This window comes from Pezoporus occidentalis, unplaced genomic scaffold (genome assembly GCF_034315485.1).
Source record: "Pezoporus occidentalis ecotype Australia unplaced genomic scaffold, CSIRO_AGI_Poc_V1 ctg4, whole genome shotgun sequence".
Taxonomy (NCBI): domain Eukaryota; kingdom Metazoa; phylum Chordata; class Aves; order Psittaciformes; family Psittacidae; genus Pezoporus; species Pezoporus occidentalis.
Window position 1 is genome coordinate 9,860,335 of NW_026915724.1, and position 12,815 is coordinate 9,873,149.

A 12,815-nucleotide genomic window follows, 5' to 3' on the forward strand; every position below is an offset into this window, starting at 1 on the left:
AAGGTGCTATGAGAACGAGCAAATTGTGTGAGAACCCTCTGTGCTGGATGTTCTCTGTGCTTTGAGAACTGGGGTCTGCCTTCTCTGTCCCCACCATCTGGAGCGGCTACGTGCTTTGCTTGAAAATGGGTTGCAGAAGAAAACACAGGGGATTTAAAAACTGAAGATGGATGCTCTCTTGCACGTTTTCTTAACGGTGTGTATAAATATCTTGGGGGAAGCAGTGAAGAAGAAGGAGCCAGGCTCTTCTCACTGGTGCCCAACGAAAGGGTAAGTGACAATGGGCATGAATTGAAATACAGGAAATTCCATTTAAACATTAAAATATATGGATCACTGTGAGGATGATCAAACACTAGCACAAATTGCCCAGAGAGGTTGTAGAGTCTCCACCCTTGGAAGTACTCAAAACCTGACTAAACATGGCCCTGAGCGACCTGCTGCACTTGAGCTTGCTTGTGTAGTGGGGTTGGGCTAGATGATCTCCAGAGGTCCCTTCCAGCCTCAACCATTCTGTAATTCTGTGAATCATTTTTAGACTACCAATGGAATGAGGTGAGATACTTTTAACCAAAGGACTTCAACCTCTATGACCTCCAGCATTGTTTCACCTCATCCTGGGTACAGTTTTAGCCAATTGCTGGATAGAACATAAAATGTATTTGAGTCCAATTACATCAATTTGACTGTACAAAGTAATGTCAGCAGTATCAAAGACACCTGTGTCTGCTTGGTGAGGGCTTGGTAACCATGATTTAATAGAAAATATATGACTTTCTGGTTCATATGTAGAGGGAAAGACTAAAAGGTTCTATTCTGCGGGTTCTTGGGTAGTCAATGGGATCTAATTTTGGTAATATCAAGTCACTGTGCATCATCAAGTACCTGAACAGGACAGTCAGTCAGTGTCCAGAAGGCAACAGAGCTTCTGTTGCAGAGGTCCTTGTAGTGGTGGTGTTGGCTGGACAAGATGAGACTCTCTGAATTGTGCACAGTTCTTAGACCCAGCTGGCCCATGCTCCTTGAGACCGCTCCAGCAGATGCATGATCCATCCCTCGTGATTATCTTGAGCTACACGCAAATATCTAACTACATTAACCTGTGTACAAGAGACTGTCCTAAGTGATCATTCCCACATCTGCAGCAAGTTTCTTCTGACCATTTCTGAGTCACTGGCTACTTACAAGTCTCCTCTATACAATCTATGTAGAGTTGGATCAATTTTGCAGCCTTGGAGTCTCTGGAAGTGCCATATTCTCCACTCTGGAAGTTAGTCAGCACATTGAAACATAAACTTGTCTAGGCACAGTGGGTCCTGCCTGGAGGAATCCACAGAACTGTCAAAATTAGTCAAATACTTAATTGAGAAAGGGAAGTAGGAGTTGAGTTGGTCAGCTCAGCTCTGGTCAGTTCACTGTTTCAAGTCAATCTAATGTAGCATCTATGCAAATGCCTGGTGCAGTTTCTGGGTGTCTCAGGGAGAGCAAGGTCCTTCTCTATATAATGATAACAAATTTAGTCCATCATAATATGTCCCTAAAAAGCAATAAACCAAAAATAGAGGAAAAATAATGACACATGCTCTTGCTTCTTATCCAGCTATTAGCATCTATGATTCAGATATAAAGTACAAGCTCTTATTACTGAATGCTAATGGGTAATTAAAAAAAAACCCAGAAACCCAGGGATTTAAGCAAGCATCCAAAAAAGCTACTTCTGATAACAGTGGAAAAACTATGGTACGCCTTAAGAGTAATGTTGATGTACTGGAATACATATGTCTGATGTACCTTTTCCACTCCAAGGCATGCCTGTCTGACATTCAGATTATGAGGCAGTTCTGTATGTACCCTGATAAATGCAAAGGAGTGTGAAGGTCAGGAACAGAAACTGTTTCCCTGGCTAAAAGGACTTCAGATTATATTTAACTTGGGTGTAACATTTGTAGTGTTTGCTAATGTCTCGGTAGAAAAGGTGGGCTACCAAGCAAATAGTCTCCAAAGGAGGAATGTTTAAAATCTAAGCCACAAATGTCAAATTTAAAACCAAAACAAAACCCCAACCAAAGAAACCCCAAACAAAAGATACACGGAAGATTGTAGACAATGGATTTTGTACTTTTATCCTCTTTTTATGCTAAAGCACAATGACATTTTCTCAGCTCAAAGTGCAGAGATTCTATTAAATATGATTCCTTAGGCATAATGTTTCCTCCTTGCACTCATTACACTCAGGCAGGTGGACAAGCCTTAACTTGTCCTCAGGGCTGATCTGTGCAGCCCCAGCATGGGGCTTTCACAGGAACTACACAGCCTGTGAACCTCTGTGGTAGTGAGTACCCAGATGGGGGTCATCACAGCCTGGCTACTTTTCAGTCAATAACTGAGGCCTGATCCAAACTGCATGAAAGAAGGAAAACCACCTGTTGGTTTTAGCAAGCATTAGGTGAGGGTACGGAACTCTGGTCATTGCTGCTTTCTCTTCAGATCCCCCCAATAATGATAACCAGTGAGCTAGAAAAAAGAGATTCTGTCCATATCTGCGAATGTCGTAAGAGGCTTGAAACTGGGGGTAAGCCCTACGTAAGTCTCTGAATCTGTATTCTGTTAGTTTAGAAATATTTGGGACTGCTCAGCGTACTCTCACTGAAGCCTGTGATAGTTTACTGTCAACTGAAATATGAACAGAAAGCTCCATGCTCATGCTTCTTCCTCTTCATTGACAAATCTGACACGCAGGCTTTCTGCATCAAGCAGTGCACTATTTTAGATAGAGAAGAATTATAATAGATGTTAATGATCTCACCCACACATATGCACAGGCTTTAGGCGTAGTTATTGGATTGCCCACTTAGGGAGTTAAGAGCAAGAGCTCTTTGAAAGTGATTTTTTTGGCATATCACAGTGGGGTGACTGAAATGGTTGAGGCTTTGTGAATGCACGACAGAGGTTACCAGAGAGGAGACTGACAGCCACACAAAATTAAACAGCTTCTCATATCCTTGTTGCACCCAAGTCTGTCAAAGGCTTAAGTGGATAAAATTGCATAGGTAAATTCTATGAGCTTAAATAACAATTCTGAGATGCTTTTATGTAAAATGTCCAGAAATTGAGTGCCTTTACCTGGTTATTTATTTTTCCAGAGGAACAGTAGCTGGAAAGAGCTGTGTTCATTTATCCAGATTAAAGCATTGCTTTACATTTCAAAAGGAATGGCTGAAAGCTTCTCACACCCACATAGTAACCGGTAATGGTACCTTGAGCATGTCACCTGTAACGGAGGTCTTTTTCTTACCAAGAACTTAGGTATTTTCTACTCCTTTTTCTCTGGTATTCAGTGCTGCACATTTGGCCACCAGATCGGCCCACTGTCTGCAGGAAACTTCCTACACTGAAGTATTTTTCTGAGTAAAATCTGCTTTCGTGTCAAGAAATGTGGTTACTTGGGGTTTCAGTATTTTGCCTATTTTTTTAGAGGGATGCACTGTATCTTCTCCGGTAGCATTGCAAAGTATTGCTTTGGATTTTATCACAAGATACTTCACTGAAGATATTACTCTAACATGCAATCAGCAGGGTCACTGTCATTATTTCTTCAGTAACATGGGAAAGACATGGGAAGCTTTTCACCTGTTGGATAGAAAGTAACTTGGTCCAGCCATTTATGTGGGTACTGCAATAGTGGAGCAGAACAAACACAAACATGGGTATAACTTGCATGCTGAGTCCCAACACAAACCAGGTTGTGAACTGCAGTTACGTTACACTCCTGTCAATCCCTCTCTGAATAGCCCAGGCTGTTGGCAGCCCTTGTCTTCCGTGGCAGCTGGAGTCAGCCTCAGTGGCTATATGTCAGTTCACACTGGCTGATCAGCTCTCCTGGAAACAAAAACAAGCAAAAAAACCCTGGGCTTTTCCAGTGTTGGGAGTTTTACTGCTGCTTCAGCCCTGCTCTGGCTGCCTTTAATGTCAGAGGAAGTATTTGCTTCCAGTTATTTTTATGCAGCTTGCTTTAAAAAAAAAAAAAAAGCATTCATTCATCCTAATATTTTACAAACCTCTTCACTATGCAAACAGTGAAACCGGTGCACAGAGCAGATTGCTCTGCTCACTCCCATCATCTCCTCCTGAGCGCTTGGTTGCATTGTGCTCAATTATGAATGGTCTCCAAAAAAGCCCATTTTACTGTACTATGAAGTGACTCATATCACACAGAAGCTCTGACAGCTCGCACTGAGTATGGGAGTCACATGGCGCCGTATTAGCTGGTGACTCATTTCATGTTGTACTCGGTGCTGAGATCTGACTCACATCGAACTGTGTGAGGAGCTGACTGACACTGTACTGGGCTGAAAGATGGTTAGAATCGGGATGACTCACCCTGGGGTGCATTAAGTAGTGATTCACGTACCCTTTCTTATTGATTCTGATTGTTGCGATTCACTTCGGATTGTACTACACTGGCATCTGGCTTCTTGGGCAGGGGATACTCTGCAGTAGCAACCGTCTGCCTTGCAAGCTCAGCTGTAGTTGCCAAATGGCACAGCATCAGCCAGGAGGAGTATTACCAGACCCAACTGAAAGCTGGATTTCACTTGGCACACTGTTGTTTGGGTCATGACACTTCCTGGGCTGCTTTGCTTCACCTGGCTATGACAGATTTTAAAAGATACCTACAAAGTTCAAAGTCATGAACCTGTAGCCAAGAATGCTCGTTTCTGAACACTAGGAGATCTCTGCAGTGTTTCCAAGACCTGCTGCCTCCTTGGGATAACTTTTCCTAGTGATGAAAAAAAAGATGGGATGAATTTTGATAACTGGCTGAATCTTTGTAGTTGTCTGCACTTCAGGTTCATCACCTTGAGACCTGGACTCCAAGAAGCACAGAAGCCTTGTACTCTGACAACTCCTTCGTAGTACTTTAAGCTGAACCCTACTACTCCCTCTGTGAAATGCGAACTGTTCCTTTCAAGAGGTGTGTAACAGCTGAGGGGATGCTTCCACAATTAACTGTTTGTGATCCAGAGCACTACTACTAAAAGAAGTAATGATGGGGAGGGAAGTAGATAAGAAATTAAAGGCGAAATAAAGTAGCTGTTCTCTCATCTTAGAGCATTTTACAAATCACAGTGCTAGTTTTACATTCAGTTGAGTTGAACATGCTCTTAGTTTAGAAGGACGCTCCTGATTTTAACCTGAGCACAAGTATGACTCCTACCTGATAGTAATTTTGGTGCTCTGTGTATCTGAACTCATGGTTACTGGTTTTGGTCCCGTAGTCCAGCAATGCCGTCACCAGCACCACACTATGCACCTCCGCAGAGCGTTGGGCCTGATGCTGATGTTCATTTGTGCAATGGGCACAAAGGTACAAGGAGACTCCTCACCCTTATGTCGTACTGGCAGCAGTTAATGAAAAGTTTGATCTTACATTTTTCAGTAGCAAACATAAAATAATGGAATGGGCACACCAAGTAAATTACATCAGTATTAAACTACTGTAACTCGTACTGGCATGTACAAGGATAATCTTATTTCACTTTCTGCAGCTGTGTCCAATTCCCATTACCTGCCGATGACGAAGCTCGGAAAGAGCTCTTTTTCTCACCCGAGGACACATGATGTGGCAGGCTTATGCTGGAAGAGTCTATATGGGAACTCTCCTTATTGCTACTCCCTAACTTTGCGGGGGAAGGCTCCAACAAGGGCCGCACCGCGGGACTCCCCTCACGGAAGTGGGTGAGGGGTGATGGATGTTGCCTTGATTTCATCCACACTCCTGAGAAGAGGAAGAAGGGCCTCTGAGTGCACGGCGGGAGAGAGCGATCGACCCGAGCGCTGGGTAGAGAGAGGCGGCGCGGAGCGGGGCTCGATCCCCCGCCCCGGGGAGCGGCGGCGGGGCCGAGTCCGGGGGGAGCGTCTTGCTCGCTCCCGGGGCCGAGGTGGCCGGGTGACACACGCTGGAGACTCGGAGAGAGCGGCACCGGGAGCCCCTGGGCAAGGACAGGGCGGTGCGAGCTCCAGCGCTGCCGACGCTCCGGGAGACCAGAGGAAGCGCCTTTGGCGCCCGGTCCCTCCGCTTGCTCCCGGGTAGGGCGCCGTCGGCAGCGCCTCCCGTCCCGTCCCGCTGCACCCGGGGCGGCACCAGCTGCAGCACGGGGGTCGCGGCTGCCGGCAAAGAGCCCGCACTTGCCCGGGGCGCGGTGCCGCGGTGCCCGGCGGGTGCCGGGCGAGACCGAGCGGTACTTACGGTGTCGGCGGCGGGGCCCCGCCGGCATTCCTCGCCCGCTTCCACTCCGGTAGCGGCGGGCTGGTCGCCCGGGGACGGCTGCTCGCCAGCCCCGCGCATGCGCCCGGCCCTCGCGGGTTCGCCTCACGACGCTGGCCGAGGGTGCGGATGGGCTTCGCTGGCCGTGGCCGGAGCGGGGGGCAGCAAGGGCGGCAGCCCGCTCTCCCTCCCCTCCGGGCCAGGCGCGACGGGGCGATCTGCGGCCGGGCCGTCCCCGGGGAGGCGAGCACAGGGCAGTGCTGCGCTTCAGGGGCCGTTTGCAACGGGAGTAGCGGCCGCAGCGGCGGCACGGCGCCGGCGGCGTGGGGAGGGCGCGGGGGGAGCCATGGGGCCGGCGCCGGCGGGGGGGAATGCCGGAGAAACCAGCGTGAGAGCGTGTGAGTGTGTGTGCGCGCAGGGGAGGTGGTGGGAAGGGCTTGCAGAGGCGGCGATGCCGCCGCGGGGCTCGGTGCTCGTGTTTGAATGTACATAGATGCCTTAAAGAATAGGAGTCGTGCTTATAAACCCGAGATTGGAGCACGCTTGCATTTTAAGTAACTGCAGGATGCATCCTCCCTCTCCCCCAGCCGTCTCTTGCCTTCCTTGGGCGCACAGCTCGTCGCCAAAGGGCTCTCTCGGTCTAGCTCTCCCGGTTTAGCGGGGCAGATGCACCCCGGCCACGGGAGCCCCTGGAAGAAGTGTGCCCCGGGCAGGGGCTGTCGGGCCCGGCTCTAGCCCTGCTCCTCCGGGCGATCGTCTCTGCAGCTCCCTTACCGACACTGCCACGTTTTGGGGACTATTCACCGATAACGCCCCGCCACCGCGGCCTCTCGGGCAGACCCAAACCCAGTCTACTGGAAGGGCGCAGCGCGCCCGTCGGCGGGGTAAGGGTTAACGGGACGGCCGCTGCTGGCTTGGGTCACCGCTGTCCCCAGGCAGAGCGACACGGTCTTCCCGTGAAACCGAGACTGTCCAGCTGCACGAACGCTTTGCGCCTTCCCGGGACGCCTGTCGGGCAGCCCTGCTGTCGGGGATGCTCCCTTCCCCCTTGTGCACCGGCTGCGGAGCAGGGCGGCCTCAGGAGCCGCCTTGCTGGAGTCGCTGGCTTCGGGGAGCGTTCTGGGGAGCATGTAGAAATAGGAAGCAGCGGGCTTTGCCCGTGGAGTGTTGGAGACTCCCACGCCGGTGTCGGCTGGGGGCACGTGGGCGGGAGCGGCTTTCCCGGTGTGGGGAATAGGAAGAGGAGGAGGAGGAGGAGGAGGAAGGGGCGGACGCGGCCCCACGAGCGGTACTCACGGCGCCGGGCGGCTCGGGGACAGCGCGGGGCTGCGGCGGCGCGGCTCCGTGGCACGCTGGGCATCTCCGGCGCTCTGGGGAGAGGCGCCTGGGCGGCGGCGGCGCCGGGGTCGGCGGCTGCTCAGCCCAGCGGCCCCGCAGCAGGGCGGCGAGCGGGCAGCGGGCGGCTGCCTCGGTGCCTGCCAGCAGAGCCGCCAAGCCCGTGGGGCCGAAGCGGGGCCCCGTGGCGTCTCGACGGGGCGCCGAGATGAAGCGCGTGCAGGGCCGGCGGGAGGCGAGCTGCGGCCGCAGAAAGGGGCTGGAGAGCAGAGCTGACAGCGGGGCGAGGGGCCCGGCAGGCCTTGGAGTCTGCGGCGTGCGGGGAGGTGTGGGAGCAGGGTGACGGGGCGGGGGGAAAGAGAGAGAGAAACACAAAATAAGCGTTACCGGGGGAGGCGGGAGCCATGCACAGCCCAGCCCCGAGCGGAGCCCCTCCGTCGCGGTGCTATTCCGACCCCCGCCCTGATCGGCGCCTCTGTGCTCGGGGCTGCCCCTCGCTCCGCCGCAGTCACGCTCTCCGGTCTTAACTTTCCTAAGCCGGCCCTTCAGGAGAGGACTAGAGGAGACTTCTCGTACGGAGACGGTGCCCCGTGGGGCTCAGGGCTGGCCATGGTGTCGGAGTAGCACGGGGAAGAGGTTGGCTACTTACAACCTGCACCCCTCAAGTTAAAACAGCCCCAAAAAGCAGCCCCCAACCCCGCACCGGGCCGCCGCCGCCCGGCTCTGTCCATGGTGCTGAACCCTCCCAGCTGCTCAGCGAGCACGCTCTGCTCTGCCAGTGACAGGGCAGCATCATCTGCTCCGTCCTGCCGAGTATCAGTGTCCTGAGAGAGAAAGACACCTTACTAGAGCATGAGCCCAGAACAGGAACAGACAGAAATCGCTTCCGTTCGGCCTCTGCCTCCCTTTTCTCTAGCAATGATTTCTGCCTGTTTCTTCTCAGGGCTCCATTTTTGCATCAAGCCCAGCCCTTCTCAAAATATTCCCCATTTCCGGCCTACAGCCATTCTCTAGACATCAAAGAGACAGAGAGGGACTGAAGTATGCACAGCATGAATAATGCCCTTCCTACAGTGATGTCACCGCCCTTGAAGGCTAAAGCCACTGCTGCTGCAATGAGAGAACATGGCTGTCGTGCTGTTTGTGCCTGGGGAAGGTGTTCGTTAGAGCTGAGACCAGCAGGGAAAGATGCCATTCCTGCACATATGGAGAGCTTGCTGTTGCTTAGCAGCAGAGAGTTCCCCGAGGTCTATTCAGAGAGGTGAACTAGGGTGGAAGCTGGACAATTTTTCCAGGAGAGCGGTAAAAATAGAACGCCCCACCCCAAAACCCCACTTAGTATTTGACTGTCAGGGTGGCAAGGTGCCCTTCTGCAAATCTCTGCCCTTTTGGTGGTGGCACAAAGCACACAGCTGGGACGTTAAATGCATTACTCTGCTGAATTGCAATTGTCAAGACCTGGACAGGACCCGTGGAAGTGTTGTAGGTTTGCCAATTAAGCTTAAATGATGCTGGCTCACTCCTTGGCAGAGAAAAGGCAAGAAAATCTCAGTAAATGTACCATGGTAGCTCTTCATGTGCCCTGAGACCAAACACCTGTTTAACACCACTGGCCTTTGAATCCAGCTTGAGTCACTCTGCTAGGAAGGGCAGTCATTTCCCAGACCAGTGAGTGGATGTGACTCCCCTAAGGCCTCTCTGGACTACAGTCCAAGCTAGCTTTCTAAATCTTAGCAGGAATGCTTGAACAAGTTCAGGTTTAAAAAACTGGCATAGTGTAACCCCTTTGGAAGGTATGGTCTTGCTTCATCCTTTGCATTCCTATCAGGAAGGGCATGATGAACTAATACCTTATCAAAGATGGCTATTTTTTTTTTGTTTCAGTACTGGTGATGCACAGTGATAGTGTATAGCACTGTATAAAGAGATGGTACTCATGCTCTCCTAATCTTCTTCCAGTGCCTGGTGTTTGTAGCCAACTCTACCTAGCTCTGTAGGCAGGTACATCTGAATCATTGCATATGTATGCAGCCACCTAAATCCTTGAAACAGCTGAGCAGTTTAGAGGGTTAAAGTGCTCTCAAAACCAGGCATCTTCTCTTTTCTCCCTGAATAACAGATGCAGGCTGATGTTGAGCTGTATAGAATCATAGAATCATAGAATCGTTAGGGTTGGAAAGGACCTTAAGATCATCTAGTTTCAAACCCCCTGCCGTGGGCATGGACACCTTACACTAAATCATATCACCCAAGGCCTCGTCCAACCTGGTCTTGAACACTGCCAGGGATGGAGCATTCACAACCTCCCTGGGCAACCTATTCCAGTGCCTCACCACCCTAACAGGAAAGAATTTCCTTCTTATATCCAACCTAAACTTCCCCTGTGTAAGTTTTAACCCGTTACCCCTTGTCCTGTCACTACAGTAAAAGACAGAACTGGATAAACAGTTCTGTGTAAGACAGAACTGGATAAACAAGTGCTTGGACTTTTTTGAAATGGGTTTTAACATTGAGGGACCTTAAGAGCTGAAAGACACAGACTGAATCCCTTCAAACGCCCGGAAGGAATCTGAACATGCATTTCTCATGTGTGAAAAAAAATTCCCTCATTCATCAGAGTAGCATGCTATGCTCATGCATGTCTGTGACTGTCCTGGGTTCAGCAGTAGCAGTCATTTTTCCCCTTCTTGGTAGCTGGTGCAGTGCAGTGTTTTGACTTTCAGCTCGGGAACAGAGCTGACAACAAGGATGTTTTGGTTTGGCCAAGGACTTTGTGAGCCTCATGCTCTGCCAGGGAGGAATTACTCTTAATTCCCATTGCTGCCCTGCTTTGTACAGGTTAACTTCACTAGGACAGAGAGAAAGCAAAATGTAAACACCCTGACAATCTAGTTAGGCATGGGAGTATTTGGCCTGGGTCTTGTTTTTGTTTCAAAAAAATATGTTATGGAAAATGGAGTTTCCATGCAAAGTGTGTGTTTAATAAAATTATCCCATATAATATCACTTTTATTTCTAACATACAAGGTAAATATTAAATCAGGACTAAATTTCAGTATTTATATTAGCTACTAGTATGTAAGGCATTAGGAAAAGAAAATCCCTTTAGCTTAAACCACGACATAGACTCCCCTGAACATTTCACATTAAGTCTATGTAAGTTATTGACAAACTTTTAGGAGGGAAGTCTATCTACCATGCAGTAGTTTTTGTTTTATTCCACATCAGAAATGAATGGCTTCATCTGAGGGTGCCCTTGCTATTTAGTATTGTCCCTTTGTATGTTTCTTAGACTCCATTCTCTCTCTTTCTGCAGACTTGTCCAGTTAATATATTCTCCTAATTTTGTCTTTGTGGAAATGAAGAAAGGTGTTGTTATCTTTATTATTGCAAACTTGTATGACACCTTTTCTTTTATTTGTTCTCATTGAAAATGTTAAGAACAGCTTATAAGAAAGGCAATATAGAACATGTATCTGTATTTTAATAACTTTGTATTCCACATTCTTCAACAGTCAGACTTCAGTGGGTGACCTAATGCACACACCAGCTCTTCTGGGGCCTGTTTTGCTTTTAGGTGTTAAATCAGATTGCTGGGCTTCATACCTGAGCTTCTGCTCCTTGCCCAAGGAGCGGTCATACATATTTGTGTGGTGAATTACAGGTACCAGTCTATTTTAGTGTTTCCTGCTCACTTCAATTATTAAATTGAGAGTTTCTAAACTGTTGAATGGAGCTAATTCATAGTGAATTAGGGAGCAATTCAAACAGAAAGGAGAAGCCATTTTTTACTATTTTCATTGACATGAAAGTGCACTTGTTACAAATCACTTTGAAGACTGATAGGCTTTTCTGGGAGCGAAGATATTTTCTGGTGTAAAATGAGTTTCCAGGGACTTTAGTTGTACTTCAATTTTCTTCAATATATCAGCAGTATTCTAGTGTTTGCTTCATCTTATTTTTTAATAAAAACTTAAAATGTAAAAAAAAAAAAATAAAAATTTAAAAGATGCATTTTAAATACCCATATGTTAAAGTGAATATAACACCAGTGATATTATGGGAAACAGCTTTGTTAACTTTTAAATGTTTGCATTCTTTGAACATCAGTTCCTTACAGGTGTAAGTAACTTCTCTTAATGAATCTATTGGCAATTGACTTCAAATAGAAGATGTAGGTTCAATGACGATGAGGGGCAAAATAAACCAGTCTTCTAACATGGAAAACCAACCACAGACCTGCATGGTTCCGCAGAGCATTAACTGACTTGTCGCACACACAGAGATGCCAGTTAGTACTTGATTTTTCATCAATGTTAATAGCAACATGTTAATTCACCAGTAGAATTTATTCTGTGTAAGCCCAAAGGTGAAAATCCCACTGGGAAGTTCCTCTCAATGCAATGCCATTCATACTGTCAAAATGTATCTGTTGGGCTGCATATATATACAGCACAGGGTTTCTCAGCCTTTTGCTGGAGGACTAAGGTCTTATTCTAAAACCTGTGATTGCATTATGTTAGGACTAATGCTTGAGAAGTTATCGTCATGGCTAGACTTGGCTTTGATCTCAGTGCAACCAGAATTGTTTGCTATTGATGGCTCTGCTTAGTACTTTTCTAATTATTTCAGCACTGTAAGGTTATTTTCTGGGGTGATGTACTTTATCAGGGTTGGCCAATCCCAGATGTATGTTCTGCCAAAACTCTCTGCTTCAGCATTTGTGTTAGTCAGCCTCTACTCTGAAGTCTTGGGAAGTCTGGAAATTAGCCTCCGCTGTCTCCACTCACAACCCTGTTTCTTTTCCACTCCTACATATCACATCCTTCTTACTTCTAAGGAAGAGGAAGCATAAAGAGAAATAATCTTTGAGATGGTATTAAATGTTAGAAATAGAAGATGTTTTCCTGTAGTAGGACTGAACGCTGGGGTTTATAGCATCACTGTCAGCTCAGAGGCGACTCTGCTCCCCATTCTGGTCTCAGTCCAGCTGATGCATGCAGGCACTGTAGTGATTGTGAGCCCTCGGATGGAGTTCTGTGGCACAACTTATGTGCTTAAAATCCTGGGTGACTCAGTTTCTGGCAGACTGATAGACTTGGTGGCCTGGGCAAAGGAGGTCTGATTAGGAATTGCAGTCCGACACACAGAAAAATGAAATCTTTGCTGAGGTACAGCTGCATTAAGAAACTATGCCCTTCATTTCATTTGT

The 12,815-nt window shown here is 48.3% G+C and overlaps 2 protein-coding genes across 5 annotated transcripts in view; one reads left to right on the top strand and one right to left on the bottom strand.

Moving 5' to 3' along the window:
- The window catches only part of ATP6V1H (ATPase H+ transporting V1 subunit H), a 286,032-nt gene that overhangs the window by 205,727 nt on the left and 67,490 nt on the right, over positions 1–12,815 (top strand). The window lies entirely within an intron of this gene.
- The window catches only part of RGS20 (regulator of G protein signaling 20), a 43,673-nt gene that overhangs the window by 16,888 nt on the left and 13,970 nt on the right, over positions 1–12,815 (bottom strand). Inside the window, exon 2 of one of the 4 annotated variants that reach the window (XM_062633394.1) lies at positions 7,565–7,912. The exons of 1 other annotated variant lie outside the window; for it this stretch is intronic. In XM_062633394.1, the coding sequence (XP_062489378.1) occupies positions 7,565–7,912 (348 nt within the window). Of the gene's footprint in view, positions 1–5,569; positions 5,655–6,250; positions 7,519–7,564; positions 7,913–12,815 lie in introns of those variants that run through there. 2 more of the 4 variants (XM_062633396.1, XM_062633397.1) reach the window with 2 other exon arrangements.